This window comes from Oncorhynchus clarkii, chromosome 24 (genome assembly GCF_045791955.1).
Source record: "Oncorhynchus clarkii lewisi isolate Uvic-CL-2024 chromosome 24, UVic_Ocla_1.0, whole genome shotgun sequence".
NCBI classification, from domain to species: Eukaryota; Metazoa; Chordata; class Actinopteri; order Salmoniformes; family Salmonidae; genus Oncorhynchus; species Oncorhynchus clarkii.
Window position 1 is genome coordinate 36078032 of NC_092170.1, and position 20215 is coordinate 36098246.

The 20215-nt window shown below is 45.0% G+C and overlaps 1 protein-coding gene across 1 annotated transcript in view; it reads right to left on the minus strand.

The window, feature by feature from the left end:
* LOC139382864 (protein FAM168A-like) overlaps positions 1-19826 on the minus strand; it is a 115767-nt gene extending 95941 nt beyond the window's left edge. Inside the window, exons 1-2 of the mRNA XM_071127104.1 lie at positions 19728-19826; positions 4948-5055 (exon numbers count right to left, since the gene is read on the minus strand). Of these exons, the coding sequence (XP_070983205.1) occupies positions 4948-5009 (62 nt within the window). The 5' untranslated portion in view covers positions 5010-5055; positions 19728-19826. The remainder of the gene's footprint in view (positions 1-4947; positions 5056-19727) is intronic.
* Between the last annotated feature and the right edge of the window lie 389 nt (positions 19827-20215).

The window sequence follows — 20215 nt, forward strand, 5'->3', positions numbered from 1 at the left end:
TGTGTTATACCTTGTGTGTGTGTGTGTGTGTGTGTTATACCTTGTGTGTGTGTGTGTGTTATGTATTGTGTGTGTGTGTGTTATACCTTGTGTGTTTGTGTGTGTGTGTGTGTTATACCTTGTGTGTGTATGTGTGTTATACCTTGTGTGTGTGTGTGTGTGTGTTATGTCTTGTGTGTGTGTGTGTGTTATAATTTGTGTGTGTGTGTGTGTTATATCTTGTGTGTGTGTTTGTGTTATACCTTGTGTGTGTGTGTGTGTGTGTGTATTATAACTTGTGTGTGTGTGTATTATACCTTCTGTGTGTGTGTGTGTGTGTATTATACCTTGTGTGTGTATTATACCTTGTGTGTGTGTGTGTTATACCTTGTGTTTGTGTGTGTGTTATACCTTGTGTGTGTGTGTTATACCTTGTGTGTGTGTGTGTGTGTTATACCTTGTGTGTGTATGTGTTATACCTTGTGTGTGTGTGTGTGTTATACCTTGTGTGTGTGTGTGTGTGTTATACCTTGTGTGTGTGTGTGTGTCATACCTTGTGTGTGTGTGTTATACCTTGTGTGTGTGTGTGTGTTATACCTTGTGTGTCATACCTTGTGTGTGTGTGTGTGTTATACCTTGTGTGTGTGTGTGTGTTTTACCTTGTGCGTGTGTGTGTGTTATACCTTGTGCGTGTGTGTTATACCTTGTGTGTGTTATACCTTGTGTGTGTGTTATACCTTGTGTGTGTGTTATACCTTGTGTGTGTGTTATACCTTGCGTGTGTGTGTTATACCTTGCGTGTGTGTGTTATACATTGTGTGTGTGTGTGTGTGTTATACCTTGTTTGTGTGTGTGTTATACCTTGTGTGTGTGGGTGTGTTTTAACTTGTGTGTGTGTGTGTGTGTGTGTTATACCTTGTGTGTGTGTGTTATAACTTGTGTGAGTGTGTGTGTTATAACTTGTGTGAGTGTGTGTGTTATAACTTGTGTGCTTGTGTGTGTTATACCTTGTGTGTGTGTGTGTGTGTGTGTTATACCTTGTGTGTGTGTGTGTTATACCTTGTGTGTGTGTGTGTTATACCTTGTGTATGTTATACCTTGTGTGTGTTATACACCTTGTGTGTGTGTGTGTGTGTTATACCTTGTGTGTGTGTGTTATAACTTGTGTGAGTGTGTGTGTTATAACTTGTGTGAGTGTGTGTGTTATAACTTGTGTGCGTGTGTGTGTTATAACTTGTGTGCGTGTGTGTGTTATACCTTGTGTGTGTGTGTGTGTTATACCTTGTGTGTGTGTGTGTTATACCTTGTGTATGTTATACCTTGTGTGTGTGTGTTTTATACCTTGCGTATGTTATACCTTGTGTATGTGTGTTATGCCTTGTGTGTGTGTGTAATACCTTGTGTGTGTTATACCTTGTGTGTGTGTGTTATTCTTTGTGTGTGTGTGTTATTCATTGTGTGTGTGTGTTATTCATTGTGTGTGTGTGTGTGTGTGTTATACCTTGTGTGTGTGTGTGTGTGTGTTATACCATGTGTGTGTTATACCTTGTGTGTGTGTGTTATACCTTGTGTGTGTGTGCTATACCTTGTGTGTGTGTATTATACCTTCTGTGTGTGTGTGTGTGTGTATTATACATTGTGTGTGTGTGTGTGTATTATACCTTGTGTGTGTGTGTGTATTATACCTTGTGTGTGTGTTATACCTTGTGTGTGTGTGTGTCATACCTTGTGTGTGTGTGTGTTATATCTTGTGTGTGTGTGTGTGTTATACCTTGTGTGTGTGTTATACCTTGTGCGTGTGTGTGTGTGTGTTATACCTTGTGCGTGTGTTAAACCTTGTGTGTGTGTTATACCTTGTGTGTGTGTTATACATTGTGTGTGTGTGTGTGTTATACCTTGTGTGTGTGTGTGTGTGTTATACCTTGTGTGTGTGTGTGTGTTATACCTTGTGTGTGTGAGTGTGTTATACCTTGTGTGTGTGAGTGTTATACCTTGTGTGTGTGTTATATCTTGTGTGTGTGTGTGTGTGTGTTATACCTTGTGTGTGTGTGTGTGTGTGTTATACCTTGTGTGTGTGTGTGTTATACCTTGTGTGTGTGGGTGTGTTTTAACTTGTGTGAGTGTGTGTGTTATACCTTGTGTGTGTTATACACCTTGTGTGTGTGTGTGTGTGTGTGTTATACCTTGTCGGTGTGTGTTTAACCTTGTGTGTGTGTTATACCTTGTGTGTGTGTGTTATACCTTGTGTGAGTGTGTGTGTTATAACTTGTGTGAGTGTGTGTGTTATACCTTGTGTGTGTGTGTTATACCTTGTGTGTGTGGGTGTGTTTTAACTTGTGTGAGTGTGTGTGTTATACCTTGTGTGTGTGTGTGTGTTATACCTTGTGTGTGTGTGTGTGTGTGTTATAACTTGTGTGCGTGTGTGTGTTATAACTTGTGTGAGTGTGTGTGTTATACCTTGTGTGTGTGTTATACCTTGTGTGTGTTATACCTTTTGTGTGTGTGTGTTATACCTTGTGTATGTTATACCTTGTGTATGTGTGTGTTATACCTTGTGTGTGTGTTATACCTTGTGTGTGTGTTATTCCTTGTGTGTGTTATTCCTTGTGTGTGTGTGTGTTATACCTTGTGTGTGTGTGTTATACCTTGTGTGTGTGTGTGTGTGTGTGTGTGTGTTATACCTTGTGTGTGTGTGTGTGTGTGTGTGTGTGCGTTATACCTTGTGTGTTTGTGTATGTTATACCTTGTGTGTGTGTGTGTGTGTGTGTTATACCTTGTGTGTGTGTGTGTGTGTGTGTGTGTGCGTTATACCTTGTGTGTTTGTGTGTGTTATACCGTGTGTGTGTGTGTTATACGTTGTGTGTGTTATACCTTGTGTGTGTGATACCTTGTGTGTGTGTGTGTTATACTTTGTGTGTGTTATACCTTGTGTGTGTGTTATACCTTGTGTGTGTGTTATACCTTGTGTGTGTTATACCTTGTGTGTGTGTGTGTGTTATACCTTGTGTGTGTGTGTGTGGGTGTTATACCTTGTGTGTGTGTGTGTGTGTTATACCTTGTTTGTGTGTTATACCTTGTTTGTGTGTGTGTTATACCTTGTGTGTGTGTGTGTGTGTTATACCTTGCGTGTGTGTGTGTTATACCTTGTGTGTGTGTGTTTGTGTGTTATACCTTGTGTGTGTGTGTGTTATACCTTGTGTGTGTGTGTGTATGTTATACCTTGTGTGTGTGTGTGTGTGTTATACCTTGTGTGTGTGTGTGTGTGCGTTATACCTTGTGTGTGTGTGTTATACCTTGTGTATGTGTTATACCTTGTGTGTGTGTGTGTGTTATACCTTGTGTTTGTTATACCTTGTGTGTGTGTGTTATACCTTGTGTGTGTGTGTGTGTTATACCTTGTGTGTGTGTGTGTGTTATACCTTGTGTTTGTGTATGTTATACCGTGTGTGTGTTATACCTTGTGTGTGTGTGTTATACCGTGTGTGTGGTATACCTTGTGTGTGTGTGTTATACCTTGTGTGTGTGTGTTATACCTTGTGTGTGTGTGTGTTATACCGTGTGTGTGTGTGTGTTATACCGTGTTATAACTTGTGTGTGTGTTATACCTTGTGTGGGTGTGTTATACCGTGTGTGTGTGTGTGTGTGTTATACCTTGTGTGTGTGTGTGTTATACCGTGTGTGTGTTATACCTTGTGTGTGTGTGTGTGTGTGTTATACCTTGTGTGTGTGTGTGTGTTATACCTTGGGTGTGTGTGTGTTATACCTTGTGTGCGTGTGTGTTATACCTTGTGTGTGTGTTATATCTTGTGTGTGTGTGTGTTATACCTTGTGTGTGTGGGTGTGTGTGTTATACCTTGTGTGTGTTATACACCTTGTGTGTGTGTGTGTGTGTGTGTGTTATACCTTGTGTGTGTGTGTTTAACCTTGTGTGTATGTTATACTTTGTGTGTGTGTGTGTGTTATACCTTGTGTGTGTGTGTTATACCTTGTGTGAGTGTGTGTGTTATAACTTGTGTGTGTGTTATAACTTGTGTGAGTGTGTGTGTTATACCTTGTGTATGTTATACCTTGTGTGTGTGTGTGTTATACCTTGTGTATGTTATACCTTGTGTGTGTGTTATACCTTGTGTGTGTTATACCTTGTGTGTGTGTTATACCTTGTGTGTGCGTTATTTACCTTGTGTGTGTGTGTTATACCTTGTGTGTGTGTGTTATTCCGTGTGTGTGTGTGTTATTCCGTGTGTGTGTGTGTGTGTGTTACCTTGTGTGTTACCGTGTGTGTTACCTTGTGTGTGTGTGTGTGTTACCTTGTGTGTTACCTTGTGTGTGTGTGTGTTACCTTGTGTGTTTGTGTGTTACCTTGTGTGTGTGTGTGTGTGTGTGTTACCTTGTGTGTGTGTACCTTGTGTGTGTGTGTGTTACCTTGTGTGTGTGTGTGACCTTGTGTGTGTGTGTGTGTGTGTTACCTTGTGTGTGTGTGTGTGTGTTACCTTGTGTGTGTGTGTGTGTGTGTGTGTTACCTTGTGTGTGTGTGTGTGTGTGTGTGTTACCTTGTGTGTGTGTGTGTGTGTTACCTTGTGTGTGTGTTACCTTGTGTGTGTGTTTGTGTTACCTTGTGTGTGTGTGTGTTACCTTGTGTGTGTGTGTTACCTTGTGTGTGTGTGTTACCTTGTGTGTGTGTGTGTGTTACCTTGTGTGTGTGTTACCTTGTGTGTGTGTGTGTGTTACTGTGTGTGTGTGTTACCTTGTGTGTGTGTGTGTGTGTGTTACCTTGTGTGTGTGTGTTACCTTGTGTGTGTGTGTTACCTTGTGTGTGTGTGTGTGTGTGTGTGTTACCTTGTGTGTGTGTGTGTTACCTTGTGTGTGTATTGTACCTTGTGTGTGTGTGTGTGTGTGTATTGCACCTTGTGTGTGTGTGTGTGTGTGTGTGTGTGTATTGCACCTCGTGTGTGTGTGTGTGTGTCGTACCTCTTGTGCGTGTCTGGTTGGTACATGAAACTGTATTTGTCAGTGGGGTGCCCGCTCGCCATTCTCGTTGTATGCAAATGAGGAAGAGGTGGGAGTGGATATGCAAATCTGAAATTAAAACAGCAACAGATCATGATTATAAAGAAGCGCATCAATCACAGTCATGGTAGAGGCCTGTGTTCGTTTATGTTGAGGGATCTTATGCTGAACGGTTGTACTAGTGTGTGTGTGTGAGATAGAGTTGCATGTTCACAGTTGTATTAATTGATGTGTGTTTATGTACACTGAGGGTACAAAACATTCTGGTAAAAGCTGTCTTTCCATGACAGAGCTTTTACCTGGATTCACCCCTTGTTGAAATCACCTGTTAAATCCAATTCTATCAGTGTGTAGATGAAGGGGAGGAGACGGGTTAATGAAGGATTTTTAAGCCTCGACACAATTGAGACATGGATTGTGTATTTGTGTCATTTAGAGTGGGTCAAGAACTGCAACGCTGCTGGGTTTTTCACGCTCAACAGCTTCCTTTGTGTATCAAGAATGGTCCACCGCCTAAAGGACATCCAGAGAACTTGGAGTCAACATGGCAACTCAATAGTAGGGAGGTGTTCCTAATGTTTTGTACACTCAGTGTATAGGTCTCTGTATGTGTGTATATGTAGGCATCTGTGTGTGTGTGTGTGTCCATGCAAAGCAACCCTCAGACAGGCGTAGCCCCAATGCACACCAGCAAAACAATGGAGGCAGCAAAGCAAAACACACCCTCTGCCACTGAGAAGGAACAAAAAGATAGAGATCGAGAGAGAGAGATCGAGAGGAAGAGAGAGAGATCGAGAGGAAGAGAGAGAGAGATCGAGAGAGGGATCGAGAGAGAGAGAGAGAGGGATCGAGAGAGAGAGAGAGGGATCGAGAGACGGAGAGAGAGAGAGGGATCGAGAGAGAGAGAGAGGGATCGAGAGAGGGATCGAGAGAGAGAGAGGGATCGAGAGAGGGATCGAGAGAGGGATCGAGAGAGAGAGAGAGAGAGAGAGGGGGATCGAGATCAAGAGAGGAAGAGATCTCGAGAGAGAGAGAGAGAGAGAGGGATCTCGAGAGAGAGGGATCTCGAGAGAGAGAGAGAGAGAGAGAGAGAGAGAGATCTCGAGAGAGAGAGAGAGAGATCTCGAGAGAGAGAGAGAGGGATCTCGAGAGAGAGAGAGAGAGGGATCTCGAGAGAGAGAGAGAGAGAGAGAGAGGGATCTCGAGAGAGAGAGAGAGAGAGAGAGAGAGAGAGAGAGAGGGATCTCGAGAGAGAGAGAGAGAGAGAGATATCGAGAGAGAGAGAGAGAGAGAGAGATATCGAGAGAGAGAGAGATATCGAGAGAGAGAGATCGAGAGAGAGGGATCGAGAGAGAGAGGGATCGAGAGAGAGAGGGATCGAGAGAGAGAGGGATCGAGAGAGAGAGGGATCGAGAGAGAGAGGGATCGAGAGAGAGGGAGATCGAGAGAGAGGGAGATCGAGAGAGAGGGAGATCGAGAGAGAGAGGGAGATGGAGAGAGAGAGGGAGAGAGAGAGAGGGAGAGAGAGGGGGAGAGAGAGAGGGAGAGAGAGGGGGAGGGAGAGAGGGGGAGAGAGGGGGAGAGAGAGAGAGATCGAGATCAAGAGAGGAAAAGATCAAGAGAGGAAAAGATCGAGAGAGGAAAAGATCTCGAGAGGAAGAGATCTCGAGAGGAAGAGATCTCGAGAGGAAGAGATCTCGAGAGGAAGAGATCTCGAGAGGAAGAGATCTCGAGAGGAAGAGATCGAGAGGAAGAGATCTCGAGAGGAAGAGATCTCGAGAGGAAGAGATCTCGAGAGGAAGAGATCTCGAGAGAGGGATCGAGAGAGAGAGAGAGGGATCGAGAGAGAGAGAGGGATCGAGAGAGAGAGAGAGGGATCGAGAGAGAGAGAGGGATCGAGAGAGAGAGAGAGAGGGATCGAGAGAGAGAGAGAGAGAGAGGGATCGAGAGAGAGAGAGGGATCGAGAGAGAGAGAGGGATCGAGAGAGAGAGGGATCGAGAGAGAGGGAGAGAGAGAGAGAGAGGGAGAGAGAGATGGAGAGAGAGAGGGAGAGAGAGGGGGAGAGAGGGGGAGAGATCGAGAGAGAGATCGAGAGAGAGAGAGGGATCGAGAGAGAGAGAGGGATCGAGAGAGAGAGAGAGGGATCGAGAGAGAGAGAGAGGGATCGAGAGAGAGAGAGAGGGATCGAGAGAGAGAGAGAGAGGGATCGAGAGAGAGAGAGAGGGATCGAGAGAGAGAGAGAGAGGGATCGAGAGAGAGAGAGAGAGGGATCGAGAGAGAGAGAGAGAGGGATCGAGAGAGAGAGGGATCGAGAGAGAGAGGGATCGAGAGAGAGAGGGATCGAGAGAGAGAGAGAGAGATCGAGAGAGGGAGAGAGATCGAGAGAGAGAGGGATCGAGAGAGAGAGAGGGATCGAGAGAGAGAGAGGGATCGAGAGAGAGAGAGAGGGATCGAGAGAGAGAGAGAGGGATCGAGAGAGAGAGAGAGAGAGAGGGGGAGAGAGGGGGAGAGAGAGAGGGATTTGCCTAATTATCCACCAAGCAATGGATCAATACACAGATAAGCTAATCACAGCAAATGTGTTGAGAGTCAAGTGTGCGCGCCAGTCAGCCAGTCAGTCAGTCAGTCAGTCAGCCAGAGTGGTGCTCCGATTTGTGTGCCCCATATGTATTTTACTGCTGAGTGTAGACTGTGTACATGTTATTTAGTGTTGACTCAGTGTGTGTGTGTGTGTGTGTGTGTGTGTGTGTGTGTGTGTGTGTGTGTGTGTGTGTGTGTGTGTGTGTGTGTGTGTGTGTGTGTGTTGCTCTGTGTCTGATTAATCAGGCCTTGACAGGATCACCTCCTGCTGCTGATAGAAAATAAAGGTGCCCCCATGTGCATCCCTCTCGCTCCCTTGTTCGTAGGGTCAGGGGGGGGGGGGGGGGGGGGGTTCTAGACTCAGCAGGGTCAGGGATCTAGACTTTCTACAAGGCTACTGAAAAAGTGTAGTTTTCAATAGGCGTAAGGTGTTGCAATGTGAACATGTTCAAATGCACTGTGTTCTGGGGATATTTTGTGTAATTGAGTTTTGGGGAAACATTTGTTTTTAATTAATGCATCAACATTTGGCAGACCGTCTCTCTCTCGCTCTCTCGCTCTCTCATCCACTGTTCTCTACCTCCTCCTACCACCCTATACGGCCCCAGGCAGACACACGGCCTGAGGCTCCATCCAGGCAGAGCAGCTATGTGCAGACACACACAATCACAAGCCTACAGGATAACATGCACTGATCCATCGCCTCATCTTCAACAACTCTCACTCCTTTCTTCAGATTCACTCTCAATCCTTCCCCCTCTTTCCCAGAGAGAGGCAGAGAGAGAACCAAGACTTCACAAAATGGGACAAACACCAAATTGAGACTCTGCACGCAGAATTCTGCAAAAATATCCTCCGTGTACAACGTAGAACACCAAATAATGCATGCAGAGCAGAATTAGGCCGATACCCACTAATTATCAAAATCCAGAAAAGAGCCGTTAAATTCTACAACCACATAAAAGGAAGTGATTCACAAACCTTCCATAACAAAGCCATCACCTACAGAGAGATGAACCTGGAGAAGAGTCCCCTAAGCAAGCTGGTCCTGGGGCTCTGTTCACAAACACACCCTACAGAGCCCCAGGACAACAGCACAATTAGACCAAACCAAATCATGAGAAAACAAAAAGATAATTACTTGACACATTGGAAAGAATTAACAAAAAAACAGAGCAAACTAGAATGCTATTTGGCCCTAAACAGAGAGTACACAGCGGCAGAATACCTGACCACTGTGACTGACCCAAAATTAAGGAAAGCTTTGACTATGTACAGACTCAGTGAGCATAGCCTTGCTATTGAGAAAGGCCGCCGTAGGCAGACATGGCTCTCAAGAGAAGACAGGCTATGTGCTCACTGCCCACAAAATGAGGTGGAAACTGAGCTGCACTTCCTAACCTCCTGCCCAATGTATGACCATATTAGAGAGACATATTTCCCTCAGATTACACAGATCCACAAAGAATTCGAAAACAAATCCAAATTTGAAAAACTCCCATATCTACTGGGTGAAATTCCACAGTGTGCCATCACAGCAGCAAGATTTGTGACCTGTTGCCACGAGAAAAGGGCAACCAGTGAAGAACACACACCATTGTAAATACAACCCATATTTATGCTTATTTATTTTATCTTGTGTCCTTTAACCATTTGTATATTGTTAAAACACTGTATATATATATATAATATGACATTTGTAATGTCTTTACTGTTTTGAAACCTCTGTATGTGTAATGTTTACTGTTAATTTTTGTTGTTTTTCACTTTATATATTCACTTTGTATGTTGTCTACCTCACTTGCTTTGGCAATGTTAACACATGTTTCCCATGCCAATAAAGCCCTTGAATTGAATTGAATTGAAAGAATGGCAGAGTGGCAGGGAGAGCGAGAGAGGGGCAGGGAGAGCGAGAGAGGGGCAGGGAGAGCGAGAGAGGGGCAGGGAGAGCGAGAGAGAGGCAGGAGAGAGGGGCAGGAGAGAGCGAGAGAGGGGCAGGGAGAGCGAGAGAGGGGCAGGGAGAGCGAGAGAGGGGCAGGGAGAGCGAGGCAGGAGAGCGAGGCAGGGAGAGCGAGAGAGAATGAATAAGGCCAGGTATAAATGATTCAGCTGCTGACTGTTGAGAGGAACACTGCAGCAGCATAGTAAGCCAAGAGTGCGCGCCACTCTGTGGGAACCCTGTGCGCGCCACTCTGTGGGAACCCTGTGCGCGCCACTCTGTGGGAACCCTGTGCGCGCCACTCTGTGGGAACCCTGTGCGCGCCAGTCCTGTTGGTTAACTAGCTATCGCTGGCCAAAGGACAGGTTCAGAGGCAGCCTCTGACACACACACAGACACGGTTAGTTGACGTGTGTGTTAATGCTGGGCTTGAACCTGCACACTGCCACTTCAGACCACTGGTTCCATGCTAAGTGTCATTGATTGGAAGTGAAGAAGAGAGATAGCAGGTCAGAGTCACTGATTGGAACCCACTCAACCTCAATCAGATATATTCCTCTCTCCCATCTCTTTACCCCTTCCGTACTCTGGTTCTCTCTCCTCTTCCGTTTGCCTGCTCTCCCTTTCCCCATTCCATCACAGCTCCACCTCCCCAGGTCTCCATGGTGACGGCTGGCTCACACTTGATAAAGGAGGTCATCAGTACAATCTAATGGCAGTGTTTCTAATTCAATAAGACAGAGGGAACCAACCCACCGTGATACCACTAATCTACCCCCACAAACATACACAGTCTGCTACCACTACTGTTGCCACTCAAATCCAATCTTAATAAACAAGTACTGCTGTTTTCCTTTCCTCTCTGGTAGTTTAGTATAAACTGGGTGGTTCGAGCCCTGAATGAAGATTGGTTGACAGCTGTGGTATATCAGGCCATATACCACGGGTATGACACAACATTTATTTTAACTGCTCTAATTACGTTGGTAACCAGTTTATAATAGCGATAAGGCACCTCGGGGGTTTGTGGTATATGGGCAATATACCACGGCTATGGGCTGAGTCCAGGCACTCCGCATTACGTCGTGCCTAAGAACAGCTCTTAGCCGTGGTATATTGGCCATATACCACACCCCCTCGAGACGTATTGCTTCATTAATTGGCCAGAGATTCTGCTCAACCGTCATGTTCAGTAGTCAGGAAACAAAACCTCTGCAAATTGAAAGACATCCAATAGTCAAAGGTTCATGAAATACAAATCCTATAGAGAGAAATAGTTCTATAATAACTACAACCTAAAACTTCTTACCTGGGAATATTGAAGACTCATGTTAAAAGGAACCACCAGTTTTCATATGTTAAACGTTAGCTGTCTTAAATGGCACATATTGCACTTTTACTTTCTTCTCCAACACTTTGTTTTTGCATTAACACTGGAGTGATAAATGATCAGATGGTCATGTGCAGGTAGAGATACTGGTGTGCAAAAGAGCAGAAAAGTAAATAAATATAAACAGTATGGGGATGAGGTAGGTGAATTGGGTGGGCTATTTACCGATAGACTATGTACAGCTGCAGCGATCGGTTAGCTGCTCAGATAGCAGATGTTTAAAGTTGGTGAGGGAGATAAGTCTCCAACTTCGACGATTTTTGCAATTCGTTCCAAATCACAGGCAGCAGAGAACTGGAAGGAAAGGCAGCCAAATGAGGTGTTGGCTTTAGGGATGATCAGTGAGATACACCTGCTGGAGCGCGTGCACCGGGTGGGTGTTGCCATTGTGACCAGTGAACTGAGATACGGCGGAGCGTTACCTAGCATGGACTTGTAGATGACCTGGAACCAGTGGGTCAGGCGACGAATATGTAGCGAGGGCCAGCCGACTAGAGCATGCAGGTCGCAGTGGTGGGTGGTATAAGGTGCTTTAGTAACCAAACGGATGGCACTGTGATAAACTGCATCCAGTTTGCTGAGTAGAGTATTAGAAGCTATTTTGTAGATGACATCGCCGAAGTCGAGGATCGGTAGGATAGTCAGTTTTACTAGGCTAAGTTTGGCGGCGTGAGTGAAGGAGGCTTTTTTTTGCGAAATAGAAAGCCAATTCTAGATTTGATTTTGGATTGGAGATGTTTGATATGAGTCTGGAAGGAGAGTTTACAGTCTAGCCAGACACCTAGGTACTTATAGATGTCCACATATCCTAGGTCGGAACCATCCAGGGTGGTGATGCTAGTCGGGTGAGTGGGTGCAGGCAGCGAACGGTTGAAAAGCATGCATTTGGTTTTACTAGCGTTTAAGAGCAGTTGGAGGCCACGGAAGGAGTGTTGTATGGCATTGAAGCTCGTTTGGAGGTTAGATAGCACAGTGTCCAAGGAACGGCCAGAAGTATACAGAATGGTGTCGTCTGCGTAGAGGTGGATCAGGGAATCGCCTGCAGCAAGAGCAACATCATTGATATATACAGAGAAAAGAGTCAGCCCGAGAATTGAACCCTGTGGCACCCCCATAGAGACTGCCAGAGGACCGGACAACATGCCCTCCGATTTGACACACTGAACTCTGTCTGCAAAGTAGTTGGTGAACCAGGCAAGGCAGTCATTAGAAAAACCGAGGCTACTGAGTCTGCCGATAAGAATATGGTGATTGACAGAGTCGAAAGCCTTGGCCAGGTCGATAAAGACGGCTGCACAGTACTGTCTTTTATCGATGGCGGTTATGATATCGTTTAGTACCTTGAGCGTGGCTGAGGTGCACCCGTGACCGGCTCGGAAACCAGATTGCACAGCGGAGAAGGTACGGTGGGATTCGAGATGGTCAGTGATCTGTTTGTTGACTTTCGAAGACCTTAGATAGGCAGGGCAGGATGGATATAGGTCTGTAACGGTTTGGGTCCAGGGTGTCTCCCCCTTTGAAGAGGGGGATGACCGCGGCAGCTTTCCAGTCCTTGGGGATCACACACGATATGAAAGAGGTTGAACAGGCTGATAATAGGGGTTGCGACAATGGCGGCGGATAGTTTCAGAAATAGAGGGTCCAGATTCTCAAGCCCAGCTGATTTGTACGGGTCCAGGTTTTGCAGCTCTTTCAGAACATCTGCTATCTGGATTTGGGTAAAGGAGAAGCTGGGGAGGCTTGGGCGAGTAGCTGCGGGGGGAGCGGAGCTGTTGGCCGAGGTTGGAGTAGCCAGGAGGAAGGCATGGTCAGCCGTTGAGAAATGCTTGTTGAAGTTTTTGAATATCATGGATTTATCGGTGGTGACCGTGTTACCTAGCCTCAGTGCAGTGGGCAGCTGGGAGGAGGTGCTCTTGTTCTCCATGGACTTTACAGTGTCCCAGAACTTTTTGGAGTTTTCTGCTTGAAAAAAGCTAGCCTTTGCTTTCCTGACTGACTGCGTGTATTGGTTCCTGACTTCCCTGAACAGTTGCATGTCGCGGGGACTATTCGATGCTATTGCAGTCCGCCACAGGATGTTTTTGTGCTGGTCGAGGGCAGTCAGGTCTGGAGTGAACCAGGGGCTATATCTGTTCTTAGTTCTGCATTTTTTGAACGGAGCATGCTTATCTAAGATGGTGAGGAAGTTACTTTTAAAGAATGACCAGGCATCCTCAACTGACGGGATGAGGTCAATATCCTTCCAGGATACCCGAGCCAGGTCGATTAGAAAGGCCTGCTCGCAGAAGTGTTTAAGGGAGCGTTTGACAGTGATTGTGGGTGGTCGTTTGACTGCGGACCCGTAGCGGATACAGGCAATGAGGCAGTGATTGCTGAGATCCTGATTGAAGACAGCGGAGGTGTATTTGGAGGGCCAGTTGGTCAGGATAACATCTATGAGGGTGCCCTTGTTTACAGATTTAGGGTTGTGCCTGGTGGGTTCTTGATGATTTGTGTGAGATTGAGGGCATCTAGCTGTTGATGAGACCTGTGTTCATTTTCTAATGCCTGCTACAAGATGTTAGTCATTATTAGTGAATCTGCATTATACATGGTTCTAGTTAAATCTGTAATGACAAAAGGGCATTTTTCATAGACTTGAATGCCAAATTAATGATCATTGCAACATCAAAAAAGGTTTAACTATATAGATAAAATATTAGTAGTGGGTCTTATGACTGTGGAAAGCCTATATTTAGCCCAGGTATGACTGAACTCATTAGATTATTGCTGACAGTCTGAAATGCAGTGTATTTAAACTTTAAATGCACAATTGAGAAAACAAATATTTTTTAGGTTATATATCTATTGTGAATCGCCCAGAAGTTTGAAAAAAAAATAGAGATAGAATCTTTAGGCCACATCGCCCAGCCCTACCCAGGACCCCATGGCACGTCCTAGCTGTGCCTGAATAAAAAGACGAGGTGAAGTGTCTGTGTGTCAGAGTATGACAGTGTGTGTCTGTGTTTTAACTGGTCGATGTTGAGTGTTTTTGGCCCCTTGGTTGTGAAAAGCCCATTCTTCCCCTAAGCTCTCCATTCCACAGACCACTTAAAACTATTCCTCACAGGACAATCACACTGAACCAACACATCAGAGCGAGACGGAGAGATCTTTAAATTCATACAGGCATTATGAGTGATCGACACCTTTGTGTCAGAGCTTTAGTTCACACAACTACAATGTCACAAAACCAATGATGGGGCATATGAGGGGGGGGCGATTAAGTGCCAACACCTGATCCCAGACTCAGCCGAGCAGCTAGGGGGACTTAATTAAGCAGAACACACTCAGTGGCCATGGGGCACAACAATAACAGAGTGAGCAGCTGTTCCTAGCCTGGTGATGTGCACAGCTCCATGCTAACCGCTACATGCTAACACTGTGTGCGGGAGCAGGTGTTTTTTGTTCTCTAGTGGGCCAAGTTGGTAGTTATGGAGGGGGGGGGGGGGGGGGGGGTGAAGGGGTGATTACAGTGAAAATAATATAAACTTATATTCTCCCCCCCTCTCCTCCAGCATCTGCTGTCTGGGCAGCCTTGTGTTATTAAGACATAATGACATACTACTATTCAACATATGCTCCTCCCCCATCACTCAGAAATAACCCTGGGCTCTGTAGTGTCAGTAGTAGATAGCCCTCTACTAGATTCACGTTACAGACACACGTGAGAGGGAGGCACTTTCTTGCCACAAGGACTGATTCTAGCTCTGAAAGTTTGAAACTCTTATTGGCCAAGCCATCTAAGGCTTTGCCTAAATACAGCCTTCGTGAAGATATTGGGTGAAGGATTAACGTATGAAGAGTGGATTAAGAGAGATGATTGCGTGGAATACCTCATCATTAAATGCAGATTACATTATTTTACGAGATAATTTCCTTTTGGTCGCTGCCGTGTATATTACCCCCCAAGCAGACACCGCAACGACTCCAAGCAGAGTCTCGCCTTTTGCTGTTGTAACAGCCTCCACTCTTCTGGGAAGGCGTTCCATTAGATGTTGGAATATTGCTGCGGGGACAAGAGCATTAGTGAGGTCGGGCACTGATGTTGGGTGATTATGGTCAATTCCAATACATCCCCAAGGTGTTCGATGGGGTTGAGGTCAGGACTTTTTGCAGGCCAGTCAAGTTCTTCAACACCGATCTCACAAACCATTTCTGTATGGACCTCGCTTTTTGCACTGGGGCATTGTCATGCTGAAACAGGAAAGGGCCTTCCACAAACTGTTGCCACAAAGTTGGAAGCACAGAATCATCTAGAATGTCATTGTATTCTGTAGTGTTAAGGTTTCCCCTCACTGGAACTAAGAGGCCTAGCCCAAACCATGAAAAACAGCCGCAGACTGTGATTCATTCCTCCACCAAACTTAACAGTTGGCACTGTGCATTGGGGCAGGTAGCGTTCTCCTGGCATCTGCCAAACCCAGATTCGTCTGTCGGACGGTCAGATGGTGAAGCTCGTTTCATCACTCCAGAGAAAGTGTTTCCACTGCTCCAGAGTCCAATGGCAGCGAGCTTTACACCACTCCAGCCAACGCTTGGGATTGAGCATGGTGATCTTAGGGTTGTGTGCGGATGCTCGGCCATGCAAACCGATTTCATTAAGCTCCCGACTAACAGTTATTGTGCTGACGTTGCTTCCAGAGGCGGTTTGGAACTCGGTAGAGAGTGTTGCCACCGAGGACTGCCCATTTTCACACGCTACACACATCAGCACTTGGCGGTCCAGTTCTGTGAGGTTTTGTGGCTTGCCACTTAGCGGCTGAGCCGTTGTTGCTCCTAGACGTTTCATTTTCACAATAACAGCACTTACAGTTGACTGGGGCAGCTCTAGCACGGCAGAAATTTCACAAACTGACGGCGCCACGTTGAAAGTCACTGTGCACTTCAGTAAGGCCATTCTACTGCCAATGTTGGCTTATGGAGATTTCATGGCTGTGTGGAAGAAGTTTGGAACCATCAAGACTCTTCATTAAGCTGGCTGCCCAGCCAAACTCAGCCAAACTCAGCAATCGGGGGAGAAGGGGAGGTGACCAAGTACCTGATGGTCACTCTGACAGAACTCCAGATTCACTCTGTGGAGATGGGAGAACCTTCCAGAAGGACAAGCATCTCTGCAGCACTCCACCAATCAGGGCTTAATAGCAGAGTGGCTCGACGGAAGCCACTCCTCAGTAAAAGGCACAATAAAGCCCGCTTGGAGTTTGCCAAAAGGAACCTAAAGGACTCAGACCATGAGAAACAAGATTCTCTGGTTTGATGAAACCAAGATTTTCCTTGTCCTGAATGTCGTTACACAGCATCATGCTGTGAGGATGTTTTTCAGTGGAAAGGACTTGGAGACTAGAAATCCTAGATGAAGCCCCAGTCTGAGGTCCTGAGCGCACTGGAGCGGGTTAAAGGCTCACCTTCTAACAGGACAACGACTCTAAGCACACAGCCAAGACAATGCAGGAGTGGCTTCAGGACAAGTCTCTGAATGCCCTTGAGTGGCCAAGCCAGAGCCTGGACTTGAACCCAATCAAACATCTCTGGAAAGACTCGAAAATACCTGAAAATAGCTGTGCAGCGACGCTCACCATCCAACCTGACAAGAGCTTGAGAGGATGTGCAAAGAAGAATTCGAGAAACTCCCCAAATACAGATGTGCCAAGCTTGTAGCATCATACCCAAGAAGACTTGAGGCTGTAAATCGCTGCCAAAGGTGCTTCAACAAAGTACTGAGTAAAGGGTCTGAATACTTATGTAAATGTGATATTTCAGTTTTACATTTTTTATAAATTTGCAAACATTTCTAAAAACCTGTTTTTGCTTTGTCATTATGGGGTATTGTGTGTATAGATTGAGGAGGGAAAAACAATTTAATATATTTTAGAATAAGGCTGTAACGTAACAAAATGTGGAGAAGGTGAAGTCGTCTGAATACTTTCTGAATGCCCTGTATATTCTGGAATCCGACACCGATCGCTCTGATATTTCTTAACTTCTATCTTTTTACATATGGATTATGTGTAGATTGTTTTGTATTGCTGCACTGTTGGAGCTAGAAACACAAGCATTTCACTGCACCTGTGATATCTACAAATCTGTGTACGCAACCAATAAACTCAGATTTTATTTGATTCAAGAGGTGAGCTCCTTTATTCCTGTTCGGAAAAGCAGGGAACCCTGAAGCTGTCATATTCTGGGAAGCACAGCTAAAGAAGATGACATGAGACAGCAATCATCAATTATAAATCAACCAGGACCCCTGGTTAGTTTCCATTGAGACCATTCCAGTGGGCCTTCTAAACAACACACAAGACTCCACCAGGGAACATGAATGAGGGATGGAGAGAAACGTGTGAATCAAATATTGACTGTTGGGATTCTATAAAAACAGGGGTCTAGACCAGACAAACATTGATATTCATATTGTTTACGCTTATGGGGTGTCCTGATTGGTCATGGCGGTATCCCGCATCCAGCAGGTTGTAGTTGGTGGCAGACAACTTGTTGTTATGAGAGAAGAGAGGGAATGCCAACACACACCTCTCTGTAGCAGTGTCTCAGAGAACAGACTGAAAGGATGACTAGCCCACTGGTCACAGCATGTCTGGACAGCATGACTGACTCACAGACCTGGCCCTGGACTTGATAATTTCTGTCTGTCTCTCTGGCTGGTGGGAAAAGCTCACCTTTTGGGGATTTTACAGAAAATAGGGTGTAGGCCAGAACTAACCTCTCACAAGGCAAGAGGACAGAGATTCACTGACCATTAAAACTGATTTGGCAGACACTACAGAGGCCGATGAGTAATTGTCACCAACAAGAAGCAACACCGTCAGGTAGGGCAAGGGACAACAAGACACAGAGGTGGGCCAGCACACGCTGTCACACTTCACTGGACTATCAATGGGTTCATCGCCAGGTGTAGGAGGAACACAGGAAACTAATGATCCTGGAGCGGAAATAGGGTTGAGAATAAGAACACAGAAATGCCCGGCTTCCAGTTTCCACTCTGGTACCTCGGCCACGAGTACAGAAAGACACAGGATTGTTTCATCCTGGCAAACACATGGCGAGAAATGTTCGACAACACACACACAAACAAACAAACAGATGAAGAAGCACACATATCTTGCATTAGAACACGGAGGGTGTAATTTCACCTAAAAAGTCACAAGTAGTCAAAGGACATAGAGAGAACTGGAATGAACATGACTCTTCTGTCAAGTCATTTCTGCAGACGTTTGACGATTAAGCCCATTTCAAAACTCCACCCGCCACTGAAACATCAAAACAAACAACTTCAGAAATCAAAACAAGACAATGTTCTGAAGTCATGAAACTGTTCAAATACAAGCCATTCAAGTCCTTGACAGGTGAACATTCATTCAACACACAAAGAAGACTTAAGTAAATATTCTGCCTCTGATGGAAGGATTCCTCCTGAATTGAGAGTAAGTAGCCTGTACTAATCCACTGGTCCTATTCTCAAGCAGAATGATCAGATAGAAGAGAAGACTATTCCTGTCTACAGACCTTGGTCCTGTAGGGCCCCCTTCCTTTCTCCCTCCCTGTGAAAGTTTTATGGCTGAATGCATTGTTCCTGATCTGCCTACTGTTCAAGTACATAACAATAAATAACTCAAGCACACAAAGGTACACGTGGTTTCAAGCTATTTAAATAATTGTATCTTGAGTGCGTCCACTCTCTCTATAGCTAATCTTTTAATTTACTGTAAATGTATTGTATTTTCTTTGTGTCAAGGTATGCAGGTATGAATAAAACGCACAATGACATTAATTGTCCCGCTCACTTTGGATAGCTAGACGCAAGTGTTGTCATTACTGGTTGGGCAGTGAATAATGCGTTATAACGCGTCTAGATCAAATAAAAAAGAACATGTTCAGCATTCAAATGTCCTCATTATTATAGTGCCTGTCGTGATTGATTGCACACATTCCCACACGGGTTATAACGTCAGTCAGTAGCCATAAAACCTGCGATAAATCCCTATTACAAACCGGATAATCGGAAATTCACAGATTAGGCTCACATCAAGACAATAATCCAGAAAGCATTTGACCTGTTAACGTTTCTCTTTCCAACACGCATCTGAAATGGTTGATTGCCTTGTTAAATCGAAACAATACCAGGCTAATTGATAACGCAATGGCCCACTTCAGTTATTCAAAGTTCGAGGTCGGTAAACAAATATTAAAATGTTATATGACAAAACGCTTTGACAAAGTGAATTTCTGATACCTAAAAATCCACACCCGCAGCAATAGTTTAAGCGAGTTACGCTAGTTAGTTATACAGTCCAACATTATTAATTAAACCAAACAGAGATGCCGAGACCATTTTGAAAAACCACTGTCCTTTGGTTTAAAAATGCGTGACCAGAGAGCTATTGGAAAGTAGTAGCTAGCTAGGCACTAAACAATTCCAAAGCAATCATACTAGATCCCATCACGTTTGCTAGCATCCTTGCCACACACTGTCCCTTCTCATACAATCCGTCAATCCGATACGTAGATTGGCTAGCTATTTTGACTCAAACGATGGAGGAAGTGCATAACATTTAAGTCACATAAAATAGTTACACTCTGAAGCACATCGCTGAAATGTTATTTTTGTCCAACTACTAAAACAGCTCTAGCTAGCTCGCTAATGCTAGTTATCCTCCACCATCAATACATTTTCCATGTAACGTTACCATGCCCTATCGGTGTCGGACAATTGACAGAAAAAGAGAGGGGAAAGAGTAGAGATGACACAACAATATTCAGCGGGCGAGTCTTACCAATGTGATGGACAAATGTGGTTATCTAAATTCCTTATTTTGTTCCGGTATCTTCAAAGTCGTTGACACTGGCTATGTTAACGCTGTCGGTGTTCTAGCTTCTCACTTTGCTACAGCGTTATCCGGCTAGCAGCGGCGTTGGGAACACCGCGGAGTGGGGGATGGGGATGCCGAGATTGGGAGTGATGGGTGGAGAGAGGAGAGGGGCCATGAACAGGCTAACAAACATTGGATGGTGATGGACTTTTCAGCCTCCCAAAATTACAAAAGGACACAACCTCTAGAACTACAAACTAAACTTGAAATGGGGTAAAGATATATCAGTTTGGAGGTAACTCATTTTTAAAGAGAATGAACATTGAAATGATTTGGTCAAGAGGATAAAGAAGGTCGAGGTTGAAACTTGAGCTCGTTTGAGCAAAAAAGAAAAAACGACATTTCCCATCAAAGTATTTTAGAGTGCGGCGCCATTTTATGACGTTTTGTAG